Raw genomic sequence first — 17,246 nt, forward strand, 5'->3', positions numbered from 1 at the left:
GGAACCAGACAGTTTTCGAGATGTCGAAATAATTGGCACTTACAATTCTGAAACAAAAGTCCTTATAGCCTTACCTAGAGACAGAACTCCGAGTTGCGAAACCCTCGGCTAAACGGAAAAAGGCGATCCTGGGGAAATTATCCGCGGTGGGTCTTCCGCTCCGCACAACAACCCGACTCCCCTTCCAGGACTTCTGTCCACGAACACAAATAAAGGAGATCTTGACTTGATTTGAAGTCGGGGATTACTCAATGAATCTCAGCACTGCTTCTTTCTTGTCTGCACTGGGGCTAGGAGCCACATTCTCCCCCTTTGAATATCTGGGGCTGAATCAACAACCCGTTGCCGCAGTGTATGAGGCAGCTACTCTAGCCAGTGAAAATCCATTTCTGAATGCTCTTCCCGCGGAATTTGAGAAATTATCTATCTCGTTCGTGAGGAACAATCTTGCAGTGATACCTGGATATTGGGAAGCGGGAGACATCAGTCAGAACACACGAGTCACCCTTTAATTGAGTCGAAGCTAATTTATTTCCAGAAACATCCTTTTATGATATCAAGTCGGATCAGCCGACTCTCCAAAATGCACTGAGAACCCTGAAGTCTTCAGATTTCATTGCATGGCACTCATCATTTTTGGACTTTATTGGACCGAATGCGAAGCTCGAGCGGATCCAGTCTTTTGAGGGCGAACCTCCTACCGTCCACGAAGCTCCCGCATATGTCCCAGAGACCAATGAACTATTTTTCTCCGATACACAAGTTACAGGGTGGCTCTGGGCTATCGAGGTGGACACATTTCAGGTAATTTCCTCGATCAAGGATGTAGAGTGATTTGAGATGATGCTAATTTATCTATCATCGAAGACCCGGAAAGTTGAGACAAACCCGCCCCTCCCAAATATCAACGGAGCTCGTTATCACCAAGGGAGGGTCTACCTCACTACTAATGGTGGCTCGGCTCGTGGTATATGGTCTCTCGACCCCAACGATGGTACCGCGACCCCGGTCGTTAACAACTTCCGCGGTCGGCATCTCAACAGCCCTAACGACCTCGCATTTGATGCTCAATTCAACATGTGGTTTACTGATCCCCCTTACGGCTGGTACCAAGGATTTCCCAATGTACAATCTCCACAGGTACCCACGGGGATCTACTTCTTCAATATGAAAACAAAAGCCTTGAATGTCGTCTCCAACAATGTTGTTATCATGCCGAATGGTCTTGCTTTCTCTCCCGATGGCGCGACACTGTACGTCGCAGACTCCAATTCGACATCGGGTAGGCCTATGGAACATCATCCGGCCAGCCTAAGAAACGTCTGGGCGTTCGATGTAAAGGGCTCACTGCTGGGAAATCCCCGTCTCATTCATCAAACCGAAACTGGCTGGCCCGATGGTCTCCAAGCCACACGCAATGGATATGTTCTCGTGGCAGTTTTTGGAGGGGTGGATGTCATTGATCCTGAGACTGGTCATTTGCTTGGCAAGATCAATACACAAGATGATATTGTTTTCAACTTGGAGAAAGGCCCTCGCCGCGGAAATGAGCGAATGTGGTTGTTGACAGGGCAGAAATACATTTATAGAGCGATTATTAAAGAGCCTTAGAATAGGATAAAATTATAGATCACACTGGTAGAAGCAATCCGATGATGCATTCACCAATCCTTTTCCGGTTCATTGCCCGTAGTTTCTTAAAGGGTTGTTATTTGCGTTGCACCAGACAACTTGAGAATGAGCACAATCCCCACCCCACCAGCTATGAGATACATCTTAGAAGCTCCCTGGCTAATTTTATTTTGATATCGAAAGCAAGCCACGTTGACTTGCGTAGAAAATTATAGACAAGCTTTTAACCCCACGATTTCCCCAGGATTGGCATTCTGGGGAAGCTTCAGCAGGAGCCCCACCAAAGACTCCGGTCCTTCGATCTTTCGAAATATGCGCTCAAACTCTAGGTGACCAAGCTTTTTAGGGGCGGTTCGGCCGGGGTTTGAACTATTTCCTCTTCGATTCTCATCACTTTGATCCCATTCCTTTGAATTATCTATTCAACACGAAGCTTGGCAAACACAGCGACACGCACGTATATACAGCATGTATTTAGGGCTTCGAGGAAGCTCTCTTATTGCCGCTATAGGATTTTGCTGTGGATGTGGGTTTCTGCTATTGGGATATGACCAAGGTGTCATGGGCGGAGTTGTTGGATAGTGAGCATGCCTGTCTTTCTGTGCCATGGTAGATGGCTAATAACTTATAGCTCTGGAAATACATTTGCACAGGTCTTTGATAATCCGAACCCAACAGTAACTGGCCTGATGGTCAGTCTCTATGAGGTGGGCTGCATGTTTGGATCCATCACAATTATCTTTTGGGGGGACAATCTTGGTCGGCGGATGTCCCTGGTTATTGGTGGTGTCATCGTGATTATTGGAACAGTGATTCAAGCTTCATCCTTTTCTCGAGCCCAGTTTATTGTCGGAAGAATAGTAGCCGGTCTGGGAAACGGAATGAATACCAGTACCCTTGGCACATATCAATCGGAAACCTGCCCTGCCAAGAATCGGGGTAGAGTGGTGACATGTGAGGGAATCATGGCAATTGGAGGTGTCTGGATCTCATACTGGCTAGACTTCGGCCTGTCATATGCCACGTCTACGGTACAATGGAGACTTCCACTTGCCGTACCAGCCATATTTGCTTTAGCCATGTCAGGAGTTGCGTTTTTTATGCCAGAATCCCCTCGTTGGTTAGCATTGAAAAATCGAGATGACGAGGCTAAACAGGTTCTGGCTGCACTCGCTGGTGAAGATATCCGCACCGACGACGAATCCATCCTTGCAATGCACAACACCATTCGACAAGCAATTGACTATGAAACTCATATTGGTGGGGAATTCAGCTTTCGAGAGCTTTTCACTGGGGGCGAGCTACAAAATTTCCGACGTATCTGCCTCTGCTTTGGAATACAACTGATGGAAGAAATGGGCGGGATCAACTTGATCACTTACTACATGAGTAACGTTTTTCTACAAATCGGCACGGGTCACTTTTTGGCTTTGCTGCTTTCCGGAGTCAACTCGACTACTTATTTCATTTCTTCGTTTGTGCCTATCTGGCTGATCGATCGATTTGGAAGAAAGTCGCTACTCATTTATGGCACCGTTGGCATGATGTGTATGATGATAATGCTTACAGTATCGCTGAGCTTCGGTCCCGCCAACTTTACAGCAGGTGTTTTCGCGATTCTTTCCATATTCCTTTTTAATATCTTCTATGCAACGGGCGGATGGATGGCCACCCCCTTCCTATACCCCTCGGAAATTTCTACACTGCGTCTTCGCTCTAAAGGTTCAGCTATCTCTGTTCTGTCGAAGTGGATGTTCAACTTTCTGGTGGTGATGATTTCACCGGTTGCCATGGCAAATATAGGCTGGCGAACGTACATCATTTTCGCAGTCTTGAACTTTGTGTTCATTTTTGTTTTGTTTTTCTTTTACCCCGAGACGAAAGGGCTCGAGCTTGAGCAAGTCGACAAAATCTTCACGGGCGGTGATCCAATCACCCGAGGTGCCATTGGAATGCTTCCCCTCGAATTCAGGACCATCAACCGAGCCAAAATTTCTTGGATAAATCAGGCCAGGCTCTTTCCAACCATGTCGAAGATGTGGAGAAGAGTCCAGAGGTCTGAGTTCGAAATTTGGAACGGGTCAAGGACTGTCTAACATTGGAAGATTTCAAGTTTTTCTTCGGACAGAGTCTGTGTGGAAATTAAATGCGCCGTATAAGAAAGCTTGGTACTAGTATATATCAAAGACGGAAAGGTACTATTTTCAGAATCGAAACTACTTGTATTAAGCCTGCATTCCACTGGAGTCTTGGCACTTGGACCCCCGTCGGCTGTAAAATAACTCAACTTCGGTACCTCATAAATTAATTATTACTAAGGAAACATAGGGGTGAAATAAAAATTCCAGCCCGTTCGGACATTATAATAATCATTTATCCACATCTGCAAAGGCTGTACCGCAATAGTCTAGGAACAAATATAGTTACTTGGAGTGCAACAGGTGCAAACAGTGCAAATCCCGCTATGACCTCAGCGCGTCGTGCTCCCCACATCTTCATGCCGCAACGAGCCGCGACTGGTGCATCGAGAGTACTGCAAACAGAAAGTGGGATCTCTCGACGTCAGACTGCAGCCTGCGGGTGAGTCAACCACTGGATCTGATAATACAAATGCGCGCGATATTATGGCTGGTCGGTGATCTAGACTTGCGGGGTTGCAGGTGCAAACATGCTCTATAAGCCAAAACCGGTCTCGCGGGCCAAATCGGGGTTTTCGCTGATGAAGCTCAGCTCAGCTAGCTTGATACAGAAAGTGTATCTGGCCATTTTCTTTATTTTTTCCCTTGCCCAGTTTGCCCTTTCCCACCGTTCCCGTGTCTGGGCCCGTTCTTCCCCTTTGGTGATGTTTCGTCATAGAGTTTGAGCTTCTATAAGCAGGGTCCGAGGTACCCTAGCACCAGGATCTCTGGCCCTTCCTTAAAACCATGACACCTCCCCTCGTCGTATGATACCTCATCAATCCTTGCTACTTCCATTTTCTCACGTCTCCCTGTGCTTTTCAGCCTCCCCCTTTGCTTTCCCCGCACCACCACAGCAAGATGTCTCCATCAGCACTCTACAATATTGACACGGTCGATATTGTCAACATTCACCAAGATAATATCAACTTTTCTCTAGAGGATGACTTGATCAATAGTTTGAATCCTGCAGATGGAAAACCGCCCACATTCCCTACCCTCCTCCTTTACGACACCAAGGGACTCAAACTCTTCGAGAAGATCACCTACCTGGACGAATACTACCTCACCAACGCCGAGATCGACGTTCTGAAAGCACATGCAAAGCGAATTGTGGAACGGATACCGGAGAATGCACAGCTAGTTGAACTAGGTAGTGGGTGTGTTGTCCTTGCACTCCGGATCCGTGGCCCAGAAAACTACTCACGATGGGATCCTTGCGCCTCACACATTTCTAACACACTGTTTTAGAAATCTGCGGAAAGTCGAAATAATTCTTCGGGAGTGTGAGCGGGTTGAGAAGCGGGTCGACTACTACGCATTGGATTTGTCCTTGATGGAACTGCAGCGAACCTTCGCGGAGATCACACCAGAAAGCTTTACATACGTTGAACTTCATGGCCTTCATGGCACCTACGACGATGCTCTCACTTGGCTTCAAATACCTGAAAATTCTACGCGGCCAACTGTCGTCTTGTCAATGGGGTCCTCCCTTGGAAACTTTCCTCGAGCGGCCGCGGCAGACTTTCTGGGTGGCTGGTCAAAGGTTCTGAAACCATCCGACTTTCTATTGATAGGCTTGGACGCTTGTAAAATCCCAGAAAGGGTATTCAAGGCCTACAATGACTCTGAAGGTGTTACCCGGAAGTTCTATGAGAACGGTCTATTACACGCCAATGCAGTCCTGGGCTATGAGGCGTTCAAGCCTGGAGAATGGGAGATACTGACAGAATATGATGAGCATAAAGGAAGGCATCAAGCATGCTACTCTCCAGTCGTCGATGTCACTATCAAAGACACTACAATTCGGAAGGGCGATAAGCTACTCTTTGAAGAAGCTTACAAGTATGACCGCAACGAGCTTGATGAGCTATGTCGAGACTCGAGATTGATATCCCAGGTCGAGTTTGGGAACTTCGACAACAACTATCGTACGGCCCACCTGATCTTCCACATTGTTTGATTGATTTAATTGATTGACACAAACCCGCAGATATCCATCTTTTGTCGCCTGCTACTCTGGACAGACCGGTTCGGCCAATGCAATATGCATCGCATCCAGTGCCTAGTGTGAAAGATTTCCAGTCACTTTGGACTGCATGGGATATAGCTACAAAAACTATGATCCCCCGAGAAGATCTTCTATCACAGCCTATCAAACTTCGAAACGCGCTGATTTTCTATCTTGGCCATATTCCAACATTCTTCGGTTCGTCTGCAAATACCAAAGAAGTCTTATTCTTGCTACTGACCTTAGTATGATACAGACATTCACCTCACTCGTGCTTTGCGAAGTAAACCCACAAATCCCAAATATTTCCAGCAAATATTCGAACGAGGGATTGACCCTGATGTCGAAGACCCGGACAATGCCATTCTCACAGCGAGATTCCCGATGAATGGCCCCCTCTGCATGATATCTTGGGATATCAAGAACGGGTTCGCAACCGGGCACGTTCTCTCCTCCAAAATGGAACAAACCTGGATCGCAGTGTCGCTGAAGCGCTCTGGATTGGATTTGAGCATGAAGCGATGCATTTGGAGACTTTCCTCTACATGCTGCTTCAGAGTGACAGGGCCCTGCCGCCCACCGGGGTAGATACCCCGAACTTTGCACAAATCGCCGAAGACGCAAAAAAAGAACGCGAAGCCGAACCAGTGGTTCCATATACCAAAGCAAACCTTGACAATTGGTCTCGACGACTCTGATCATGTGATGCTGCCGAAAGACTCTTTTGGATGGGACAACGAGAAGCCACAGAGGATCACTTCGGTGCACTCTTTTGAAGCTCAAGCTCGACCTATCACCAATGGTGAATATGCGCAGTACATACAAGCTCTGCGTCTTCAAACCTTACCAGCTTCCTGGGTGCACACTTGTTCAGAAAAGGAATATCCGGTCTCTCGTGGAATACACACCTCACACTCTGGGGGAAGTTCTGGTGCAAACCAAATCCAATCGGAGGAAATCGCTGTGCGTACTGTCTTCGGGCCCGTTCCCCTCGAACATGCTCAAGATTGGCCATTGATTGCCTCTTATGACGAATTCGCACACTACGCTAAATGGATGGGGTGTCGAATTCCCACGTTCGAGGAAACCAGAAGCATTTACATGTATTCTGAGAAGCTACGCGGAAACACTTCTCTGCACTGTGCCAACGGCCATAGGTCAGTAAAATCACTTCCACGGTTGATAGATTAACTAACATAGAGCCACAGCAACGGAGTCAATGGAACCCAGAAATCCATACCCGAAGAGCCTTGCACCTTCCGCAATCTTAGCGGCTGCAATGTGGGCTTCAGAAACTGGCATCCCGTCCCAGTTACACCGAACGGAGATCAACTAGCTGGTCAGAGTGAGTTTGGAGGGGTGTGGGAGTGGACAAGTACGCCATTGGCGCCACACGAAGGCTTCAGTTCCATGGAAATATATCCGGGATATACATGTGAGGAATATTTTTTTTCCATTTCTGGAACGAGTCTTTGCTAATTTAGCTATAGCGGACTTTTTTGATGGAAAGCACCACATCATCCAGGGCGGATCATGGGCCACTCTTCCTCGAATTGCTGGGCGAAACACCTTGTGAGTGACCTCCGAATTCCTCGAACAAAACTCAACTAAATGATCCTTTAGCGTCAACTGGTACCAACACAATTATCTATACGCGTGGGCTGGAGCACGTCTTGTGCGGGACTGCAATGTGTAAATAGATAGAGTCCAATGACTTTATCGTAGACAGTTATCATCATACCAAGCTCAAAAATCACTCGGGCTTTTTTGGTTAACTCTCGCTCCGCCTTGTACATAGAGCTCCAGTAATCGCTGTGATGTTGACCACTAAACCCAGCGCAGAAGATCGATAAATCCGCCCGTAGTTGCCCAGCCCCAGAAATGGGCCCAAGCAGAGCAAGGAATAACCAAATCCAGCAATCCCTAGAACGAAAGTGTGGAACCTTCTATGAATGAAGGGGAAGAATGCAGGGAAGGGATCCAGTTACTCGGGACAAATCGCGCCAGCATAGTTAATAGGCCTTGCATTATTCCCCATTACACATGCCAGTTACTTCGATTTCTAATCAATTTCTCCAATTTTGCAGTACTGTAGTGTTACTGGTCGCACGATCTGCCTATTCTCCCGAGAACGCGTTACCGGGGGGAAATCTTGAGATAGAGTTGGTTACCAGCTCACTACTGAACTTAGTGAACGCGTTGCTAGTTGGAAAATAAGATTATCGAACTATCGGAGACTATTTTAATCATCAATCCATGGTTTACAGTACTGGAGAGAGTCGTACCCGCGAGGATGACGACGGTGCTGATCCCTGTCTTTCGTTCCGGGCTAGGATAAGGCTGGGAAGGGGTTGTGCCGGCCATCTTGAAACGCCTCCAAGGAAGGACCCTCGAGGCACTTATGTTGTAAAAAACTCATTAGGCCGTTTTCGGAACTTTCCACTTCTCATAATATCGCTTCTCTGGAGAGCAAAATCATGGAATGTGCCTCTACATCGAGATCTTAGCTCGGCGGCCGACCGAAATTGTCTTTGTGAGGTGTTCGTTGAGCCGGCATTGCTCCGACGCAAGGGGAGGCGCAAAATAAAATACGCAAAAGGTTCCTTGTTTGGTATAGTATTCCGCAAGGACTATCACTTTCAACCTTTTTCTAATCGATTTATGTGGCAACAATGGCCAGAAACAAGGTTGCGGCTTGCCGATAGCACCGGAGACGAGAAGAGAAAGGAATAACCAATAAAGAAGTTCCAGTCAGGAGAATCACATGGGATAATAGGAATTCATATCCTGGAATTATGAGGATTCCCTTGTAGCTAATTAACATGATTTGGCAAACAAAGACTGGCTTTATGAAGCAATTGAAATGAGTCCATGGGTATAGACAAAGATGCTTCAAGTCTGAGAATTGTCCGTCCATAAACTGAGCTGTGGCGATGATACAACACATACTTTACTCAAAAGGTGTCACTGTTATTCATTGAACGATCCCCTGTCAGTGACGAGCCTATGATTGATCGACATCGGGCTAGGGAGATCCGCGATCTCTTGCGTATCCAGCGAGATCGTCGTTACGAGCCAGAGATCCTGGAAATTTACTGTTTTGATGGGGTACCTAGCAACTTGAAGGAGTAGAACTACGAGAAGTCAAAATGATACTTACATCTTTCTAGTAATAACTTCATTCTTTATCACAAATTCTCAAAGCATGGCCTTCCTGCCGGTATTTGATTATTGCCTTCTAATGCACATAACCGATCCAACAAACGGCCCATGTCCTGTCCCGAAATGACCTGCGCTAACAACAAACCTTAACCAATATACGGGCTCCCACCGACCGCAAAAGGCCAAGAATGAAGCAGAGAGCCATTGGCACACGAGGTGCGCCTTTTGCGACCCTCCCTTTGCCTGTTTCGGGGGGCCTCCCCACTCTCTCTCTCCACTTCGATCTTCGAGTGCCTATCATGCACGGGTTTCTGACGCATAGCTATTCCCTGCAGGCTGCAGGTCATAATGGCCTTGCTGCCTGTAGGTAATAAAATAGGCATGTCCATACACTCCGTATTTCCAGGCAAGATCAAACCTTGGAGTTGATGTGGCTTATCACAGAAGTCAAACTTAGTGTTCATGGACCTGTCCTGCATGCTGCGAATTGAAGTCATATACGCTGACCCGGGAGCTCGGTTCGTTGTTCTTTGAGTCGCCAATCCTAGGCCGTGGGAAATGCTAGCCCGCAGCTGCCGCCAGGGACAGGGCAGGACTGCCAGGCTGGAATGTGTCACAGACCCATGAAAGGGATTTACGGGTGAATCTTGCCGAACCTGTCACTGTGTGGTCCTGTCCCATGCCACAGGAGTGGCCGACTGTCGCCTAGTTCAACCTGCATGGGCGGGGCGGTGGATCATTTTGTCCTTGTCAAGCCGTGGGTGGTATAGATTTGCATACTGCATTGAGTGCCTGGAACTTGGCTCAACATTGCCGCATTGTATATGTACCCCGGTGCAGCCTCGTTTGTTCACTCTCTTCTTTCACAGCGCATCAATGACATAGAGCGACTGCAGCTTTCGGCGTCCTTTCTTTATCGTTCCTTGTTTCGGCATCCTCTCGCCACCAGTCTCTCGTTTCGTATTTTGTCTCTCGTTGTTTAGCATTGATCATTCCACCAGCCGAAGCGTTGCTTTTCGCCTTTATTTTTTTTTTGATATAACAAACGCCCAGGCTTTGAAAAATAAGCCTTTGTCCTGAGCTGCCACCGACAATTGACGGCGATCTTCATAAACTCCTCGAGGTCGCTCGATCTTGAATCAACAACCACCCACTATCCAGTATGGAATGTTTTCGACAGATCTTTCGGTGCATCAAAGCACCATTCAGACGTGAAAAGCCGCGAGTGCTTGAAATTGTCAGTTTTCTCGTTCCACTAAAGCGGTGCTTCTTGCAGAAGGGATGACTAACAAAAAATAATGTCATACAGGGACCCCCTACCAACTTCCGGAAGGAAGAACTGCCTGCCTGCTTCTCGGATGCCGAGTCAGTTCTCTCGCCCAGCCAGGCTCAAGGCGAACGCCCAATTCTGACCAAGGAACTACAGCACATTGACGTCTCAGGACAGCCACGAAGCAACGATCGAGAAGACCGAGACGACGATCGAGACAGTCGCCTGTCAGATGTCCCCCAAGGGGAAGATCCAGAGCCACGTTCGACGGATGAGCATCAAGCTCATGCCGCTCGCCTCCGAGACCGCATAAAGCCATCGCGATGGTTCAAAACGACCAAGGTTGACGTGCCTTGAAATATAGGCACGCGTTTTAAACCAATTCTCCTGTTGGGGGACTACCTCAAATCGATTTCAACCCCAATTTATCAACAAAAATAGAGAGAAGGAAAATAATGAGATGTTGAGGATTCAATATTCACAACAGAAATGTCGGAACGTTATGTGAGCGGGATTTTTTGGACCCCAGATTGTTTTCAGCGGGACTTCTCTCGGGTGTCTTGCTCGCAGAGGAGTGACCCTTTTTCTTGTCAGATATAGACGTATTTGATTCTGGTGGCTCTGGCAGCTCATCAAGGTCATCAAACAACGATTGCATTCTTGACTTGAAACCCAAAGTCGGTTTTTTGCTCTGCTGGACCGGCGACAGCTTTCGTTTTTCCACCGTGGTCCTTGTGGCATCCGTCTGCGTATCTTTCTTAGAGCTTGTAGTCCTTTGTATCCGAGATGTTTCCCTCTTTGCTTCTGCCCTTTTGGTCTCAGCTGCCATTGTAGATGCAGGGCCTCGATAAGCTGGCCCATCAAGGTCATCTTCATCTGATGATTCCGTCACGGCACCACTAGACTCGTGACTTCTCATTGTCTCTTGTAGCGGATGAGGCTGAGAGATCGCAGTTCTGCCTCGATTCAGAGTCAACGAAGCTGGCGGTCCAAATCCTGCTGCTGCTCTAGTGGAGGATTTGATTTTCATTCCGAATACTCCAGTAAGAGACCATATACTCTTTTTGGTTGTGATCAACTGGTGAAAATGTGTTCCGGCAAATAGATTCACGTCGTCTTCATCACTCTCATATTTCTCCTCATCCTTGACATCCATTGGTTGAAATGCAGCTTGCTGGCGAGTCGCAAGTGCCTCTGCATTCTTTTTGATTTGTAGTTCTTTCGGCATAGCCGTTCGGCCATCTGTTGGACGATCAATGCCATCCGCAGTTATCCTTCCTGGAGCATACCCAAGAGGATTAGTATGCCGATTTAAGACATTTGAATCGGGGGAAGGCTCGCCCTTGAGGATATTTATGCATTTCGATTGTTCGGTAGAGGAGCTGAAGAACTTGAGGTCAGCGATCCTGTATCTCATTTTTCACGCGCATTCATTCATATTGCCATACCCATCAGAAAGGTCGCGTTCGGTGAGAGACATGTGAGGTTGTGCTAGTGTGACAGCAACCACGTCAGTTTCACATCCAAGCCAGAATTTTTCACATCACCTACAGGATTTGAAGGCTTCTTGCCTGACCTCGCCCAACGGTGGGCTATCTGAGGCTACATGGTCGTCGGAAAGCGGCTCTTGCTTGACGTGCTTTCGTGGGGCGACTGCCCATCAAAGTCGACGGTGTCATGAGTTCCCATCCATGGCAAGTTCCTGGACATTTTGACTCATTCAGAAAACTTGTTGGAGCCGTGAATTTTAGTTGTGGTGGGGAGAACACCGCCCAGAAACTTATTGCAATGGTTGTCGCGAGGGAATTGGAGATCCAAGTTAGATCGGCGCGATAAGAGATGAGGTCACCTACCGCTGGTGCCTGTCCGGAAATCCAAAGGCACCACCCGTTACCAAGTCCAAGTCTACGTCTACATAGCGAAGTTGACACTAAGCCTAGCATTGTATAAAGCAACCTCAATCATATTTGGTATCTGGTGTAATATTGACAATTTTTTTTTAAGTAAAAAAAGCCTGGCAGGCAAAAACAACAATGAAGCCATCAACGCCATCAAATCGCAAGGCCCGGGATGAAAGAATGGGCTCGCAGAACGCCTTTAAACCGCCGGGAAGAAGAAAACGCCAATAATTTGTTGCCGCAAATATTCATCTATGCCTCGCCCGGTCGTTTGCTGTTGCAGCTGACAATCTTCACCTTGTCCGCGGTGACGGAGGTCTGGTTGTCCAACTTGAAGGTCACGTCCTTGATCAAAAAGGTCCAGACTTCATCGCAGAATCGGTACGTATCGAGGTGGCCCTGAGAGACGAAAGGAAAAGCGGATAGTCAGCCATCAGATATCTTCGTAGAAATGTGTGCCTCTCTTTCGCGAAGGGGGTCGATCCGTGTTGTACCTTGAATGTAAGCCTGGCCCGAACGCGGTCAGCCAGGACCTCTGTAACTACTCGGTCAAATGTCGATAGGATCTTCATCGCCAGCTGCGGTTCGATACGGCCATCGTTGATCAGGTCATCGAGAGTATCGGTGAGAGCGAGGCCGAGGCTAAACAGGTCCAGGTCAGCTCTAAGTTTCCGCTTGCAGATTCCAGGATTTCCCCCTACCTGCTCCCGCGATACAGCTCGTAGTAAGACGTGGCGGACGACATCTCAAACGGATAGCGACAGACTTGACAGCGACTGAGATGGTATCGAACGGTCCGTTGGCTGGACCCGGCCGATGGCGGGGATGGGCGCAATGGAATCACGTGCCTTGACAAAGGCCAGACCGCCTGCGCTTTCCGCCTTATCTACAATTTACGTCAGTCGCCTGAGGTGAGCAAAAAAGAATACAGTAGCTTCGTTCCTTGTCCTTTTTCACCTCCCCTTTCGCCTCCAATTTCATTCATGATGCTAGCGAGGAATCTTTCAACCCTAGTATTCAAGAACGAGGCCATCTATGCTGGCCTCAATGGTCAACCTACCATTCGAGCCTTATCTTCCGCCTCTCCCTCCACAACATCCAGAGGTTGGTATTGACTCCTAAAACGCGATTATATTGCTTGGTGAATGTCGTGAACTCAGAAAAAACTGCAGGTCTTACTCCAGATAATTCCAAAAACCAAGCCGAAACCAATCCGAACGAATCCCCGTCGAAACCCGCCAGCAAGCTCCAAAGCACGAATCAAGTGAAATCTATTGCCCAAGCCGATGCTGAGCTCCGAGAGAGAATGGAACGAATGTCTGGAGAAGGAGGTGCTGCCGGAGTAGAATACGAAGACGGCAAACCAAGTGCCATGAAACGTGGCGTGCGAAACAACATGTTCCGGCTGATCTGAGCGTGCCATGGCTAGAATTGCAACGACTACTAAACTCATTACACAAGCTGTGCACCATGTCAGCGATATACATCCGGACAGAGAAAACGATTCTGCCCGGCCTTGTTTCCCGTTTTAAGGTTAATCGGGGGTATGTTGTGGTCCCACGGCCCCCGGGGCCGAGTCTGCCATGCCATGACTCGCCGAAAATTTGCATCACCTTGCCGGCTATGCGACCGTTTTCCTCCTACCTCATCCTGAGTAAAGCTTGAGCTACGAATCTGGGGATCTAGGGGGATCTAAGTATCCGGGAATCTGCCGATGCCAAGCGGAAAATGTTCGTCATGATGGAATATTCCCCTTTTCTTGAGCGCTAGCATTCCTCATTACGCCGCCTTCGTTGGAGCCGCGCAATCATGCTGGCGCTTAGGTCGGCTGGCACATATATCTTCCTCGAGCTGGCGTGTTTTTGGCAAGGTGGCCAAGGGATTCAGACGCAGCAGCGATTGCGCGGCTCATCGAACGTCGCAATTTCCAAGACATACCAGGATGATCTAGACATTGGCCTGGCCCGGTGTGATCGGCTCTCAGCTGCAAATCATACTCGATTCGGATATACCGTTGAAACATACGAGATGGCAGCGCTGGCAACATGGAAACACGGGAAACCAGAAATCAGGATCAAGAAATCACGATCAATAATTAACTAGAGACCATCTCTAGTTGTTCATGTTGACGCATTCATATCTGCGGTGGTACAAGAGAGTTAATATACCCCTGGGGTGTTCAGGGCTTGTATCTCTCAATTTCTTCTAGTGATATCAAACTCAGCGCATCACAAGTAGCATGAAAATCTCAACAGAAAGAAAAAAATCCCATTTCTATATGGTACTTCCTGAAAACAGCCGATTGAACTGGACATTGGCCCATCCTAATTCTTTTCCCACCACTAGACTCCACCAAAAACATAAGATCAACAGATTCAGAATAAAACCCGGATGCGTGCTTAAAGTCGTAAAAAGTTTCATTTGCTAGAAACCATGCCAGCCAAGACGCCCGCTCCAATGACTCCTCCATCGGAAGCCTCGCGCAAGAAAACCGACTTTCCGCCCCGCTGCGGACCGGTACGCATGATCAGTCGATCAATATGCTGTTGGCACATTTCTTTGAACTGAGGGTAGTGCTGGATGATGCCGCCCGTGTATGCCACCACCAACTCCTCCGGGCCAGATTGCCAATCGGCTGGAATTGGCTGTAGGACTGGGACGACGTGGCCGTGGAAGCTATTGCTGACAGGGTTTGGGGAATGGGTCGGTTGCGCACTGGAGGCTGGATCTGCGATACTGTCAGGTGCTGCGGCATCACCGTTACTTTGTGGTGACGCGGCATTTTCGGGGGTATTGATATTGCTATCTTCCTTCAACTCGATCTCGCGACAGCATGCAAGTAGGCCGATCACCGCGGCAGCGATCAGGCCAGCCGATCGTCTTTGAACAGTCCGAGCGATTCGACGGAAGGCTCCTGCAGTGCGGGCATCCCAGCGCCAGTCACTACTCTCCGGTGGGGGAGAGAGCTGTTGAGTTCCTTTGCGAGGTCGACATCCGATCGGGCACGGGCGACATGGTCAGAGATATAGGTAGTAGTCAGGGCGTATTCCTGGATGAGATTTGCTGGGAGGATTCGTCTGGAGAGGCCCGCTATTTCGGTGAGGTAGTCGAACAGGATCAAACGAATCAGTTCGCCAATGTACCGTCCACCAGTCATATACTCGAATGGCTGAAATCCCGGGCGCGCACAGGCCCGGTCCAGCTCGACATCCCATTTGGTCGTGATGTTCAGCTCCCGGAGTGGTGGCGCTGCGCCTGAAATGGTCCATTCCGTATTAACGATTGTTTCGACGGCCTCTGCGTTCATGGCGTTGACATTCTTTGCTTTGGATTCGTGCAGCGAACTGAGTTTCATTGGGATGGTTGCGTTACATCCCGTTCCCACGATGATGCCCATGGCGACCCGGCTGTTGGGCAGGGATTTGACAGCATATGCGAGTGAGGCCAGCGTCGCAACCGTGTCGTTTGTGATGGCTTGGATCTTCAGCTTGGGCAGAGCAAATAGCTTGCGACGTTTAGAAGACGGTTCATCCTCGTCTGGCCTCCTCGTGTGCTTTTCGTATCCGTTTAATAGAATATTGCGTAGGTTGAGGTTAGATGTAATAGCAAATCCTTTACCCATGGGCATCAATGTAGCCTCCGCCAGGGATTCTTGCCTATCAATCAATTAGCGTTGCTGAACTCGTATTTATGAAGTTAGACAAAATGCGACCCCATGGGGTCTCCAAAGATAAGGAATAAAATAAAATGTTTTTCGAAAAGCAGGGAGACTGACATTATGGGGAAACTGAAGGTAATGCCCATGTCGAGCTCGGCTGGGATATCCTTCTTGGTGTCATCCGAGGTAAGACTCTCCGCGACCACCTCCGCGATACAATCTCCGATCCAGTCAAATAAATCGTCGGCCTTGTCCATCTTTAAATGCTCTTGAATGGGCCATGCTCGCTCAAGGGTCCGCTTCACTCGTTGTCGTTGAGCTTTGCGGATGGTATTCCGCGACCTCTCTGAGGCATCTGCGGGGTGACTCTCGGACTCCACCTCACCTAGTAGCTCGATAAAAGCGACTCGGAGGTTGCTACCTCCTACATCGATCGCCAAATAACGACCGGCTTCCTGGCCGGTGGGTAATTGAGTCACCGGGGTCGGCAAGAATTGCTGGTCTGAGGTCAGGGCCAAATGGCGGTATGTATCGGAAAAGCGGCGCGCCAGCCTGTAGAGGACGGCCTCGTCCAAACACAAGGGGCCAAGGAAATCATCTAGTCGCTGATGGTACTCGAGGTATTCTCTCTGAGATGGATCCAGCTCGGAACTGGGCTCCTCTGGCTCTTCATCCTCGATGGTATCGTCGTGCATGATGTCATGCTCCTCATCCTTCTCGAACGATATTGAATTAACAGACGCCATTGGGGAGATGTTAGGTGGTATTTAAACCACCCAGGAATGGTGAAAGAGACCCAAAAAAGGGAACAGCCCTCAAAATGAAAGGGGAAAGAAAAGAAATAAAAAGGGAAAATCAAGGTAGGTCCTGCGATGTTGTTTTCCTAGGCAACAAATGATCTAGGAAGTTCGACGTTTGCCCTTGCGTTTGACTCTGATGGGATGACAGGGAAAGCGGAAGCTAAAAATACCTGGGCAGAGAAAGCGTTAGTAAGGTTGCAATGCAATTCACGGGTCGGCCGGGTGAACACTTTGCAAAATGCAAATGCAAATTCAAAATGCAAACTGCAAAATGGTGACGCGGTCTGCGGTGCGGGGAGGGGGGAAAAGAGCAGAAAAAGAAAAAGAAAAGAAAAAGAAAAAAAATATTACAGGGGACGATCATGCCGGGAAGGATCTTCAGCTGTCATAGAATGTTTTTTTTCTCTCTTTTCCCTCGTAAATACGTACCTAATCTTGGAAGGTAACTGTGGATTCCGGTCTATCAAGGGGCAAGTTCAAGTTCCAGATGTGATGCCAACGATCCGGGATCGGCCAGGGATCCGAGGAGCCTGGAGCTCCCTGGGCAGGTACTGGCGTATATATAGGGCGATGGTATACTCCCGTAAGTATATCTGGACCCTCACTGGAGGATATCTTGCCAGTGACTGCCCGATCTC

General features: G+C 48.5%; 8 protein-coding genes across 8 annotated transcripts; 5 read left to right on the forward strand and 3 right to left on the reverse strand.

Moving 5' to 3' along the window:
- Nucleotides 1-251: 251 nt before the first annotated feature.
- On the forward strand, nucleotides 252-1,611 carry N7509_006074 (SMP-30/gluconolactonase/LRE family protein; the record flags this gene model as incomplete). The annotated part of the gene is made up of 3 exons (XM_056630711.1): nucleotides 252-486; nucleotides 539-804; nucleotides 868-1,611. 3 exons carry the CDS (start codon nucleotides 252-254, stop codon nucleotides 1,609-1,611), a joined length of 1,245 nt encoding a protein of 414 aa, XP_056490013.1.
- A 489-nt stretch (nucleotides 1,612-2,100) lies between these two features.
- Nucleotides 2,101-3,728, forward strand: N7509_006075 (uncharacterized protein; the record flags this gene model as incomplete). The annotated part of the gene is made up of 2 exons (XM_056630712.1): nucleotides 2,101-2,213; nucleotides 2,264-3,728. 2 exons carry the CDS (start codon nucleotides 2,101-2,103, stop codon nucleotides 3,726-3,728), a joined length of 1,578 nt encoding a protein of 525 aa, XP_056490014.1.
- Nucleotides 3,729-4,670: 942 nt separating this feature from the next.
- On the forward strand, nucleotides 4,671-7,516 carry N7509_006076 (DUF323 domain protein; the record flags this gene model as incomplete). Its single annotated transcript, XM_056630713.1, has 8 exons — nucleotides 4,671-4,969; nucleotides 5,061-5,740; nucleotides 5,803-6,018; nucleotides 6,077-6,378; nucleotides 6,409-6,977; nucleotides 7,029-7,255; nucleotides 7,311-7,392; nucleotides 7,444-7,516. 8 exons carry the CDS (start codon nucleotides 4,671-4,673, stop codon nucleotides 7,514-7,516), a joined length of 2,448 nt encoding a protein of 815 aa, XP_056490015.1.
- Nucleotides 7,517-10,144: 2,628 nt separating this feature from the next.
- On the forward strand, nucleotides 10,145-10,609 carry N7509_006077 (uncharacterized protein; the record flags this gene model as incomplete). The annotated part of the gene is made up of 2 exons (XM_056630714.1): nucleotides 10,145-10,219; nucleotides 10,292-10,609. 2 exons carry the CDS (start codon nucleotides 10,145-10,147, stop codon nucleotides 10,607-10,609), a joined length of 393 nt encoding a protein of 130 aa, XP_056490016.1.
- Nucleotides 10,610-10,730: 121 nt separating this feature from the next.
- N7509_006078 (uncharacterized protein) lies at nucleotides 10,731-11,669 on the reverse strand (the record flags this gene model as incomplete). The annotated part of the gene is made up of 1 exon (XM_056630715.1): nucleotides 10,731-11,669. The coding sequence occupies one exon, from the start codon at nucleotides 11,667-11,669 to the stop codon at nucleotides 10,731-10,733; it is 939 nt and encodes a 312-aa protein (XP_056490017.1).
- Nucleotides 11,670-12,402: 733 nt separating this feature from the next.
- Nucleotides 12,403-12,895, reverse strand: N7509_006079 (transcription initiation factor IIA subunit gamma; the record flags this gene model as incomplete). The annotated part of the gene is made up of 3 exons (XM_056630716.1): nucleotides 12,403-12,549; nucleotides 12,645-12,792; nucleotides 12,852-12,895. 3 exons carry the CDS (start codon nucleotides 12,893-12,895, stop codon nucleotides 12,403-12,405), a joined length of 339 nt encoding a protein of 112 aa, XP_056490018.1.
- A 241-nt stretch (nucleotides 12,896-13,136) lies between these two features.
- Nucleotides 13,137-13,564, forward strand: N7509_006080 (uncharacterized protein; the record flags this gene model as incomplete). Its single annotated transcript, XM_056630717.1, has 2 exons — nucleotides 13,137-13,254; nucleotides 13,323-13,564. 2 exons carry the CDS (start codon nucleotides 13,137-13,139, stop codon nucleotides 13,562-13,564), a joined length of 360 nt encoding a protein of 119 aa, XP_056490019.1.
- A 1,003-nt stretch (nucleotides 13,565-14,567) lies between these two features.
- On the reverse strand, nucleotides 14,568-16,554 carry N7509_006081 (hexokinase family protein; the record flags this gene model as incomplete). The annotated part of the gene is made up of 3 exons (XM_056630718.1): nucleotides 14,568-14,952; nucleotides 15,039-15,806; nucleotides 15,926-16,554. The coding sequence occupies 3 exons, from the start codon at nucleotides 16,552-16,554 to the stop codon at nucleotides 14,568-14,570; spliced, it is 1,782 nt and encodes a 593-aa protein (XP_056490020.1).
- Between the last annotated feature and the right edge of the window lie 692 nt (nucleotides 16,555-17,246).

This window comes from Penicillium cosmopolitanum, assembly GCF_028827165.1.
Source record: "Penicillium cosmopolitanum strain IBT 29677 chromosome Unknown utg000006l:49.0-5199605.0:1.0-5204138.0, whole genome shotgun sequence".
NCBI classification, from domain to species: Eukaryota; Fungi; Ascomycota; class Eurotiomycetes; order Eurotiales; family Aspergillaceae; genus Penicillium; species Penicillium cosmopolitanum.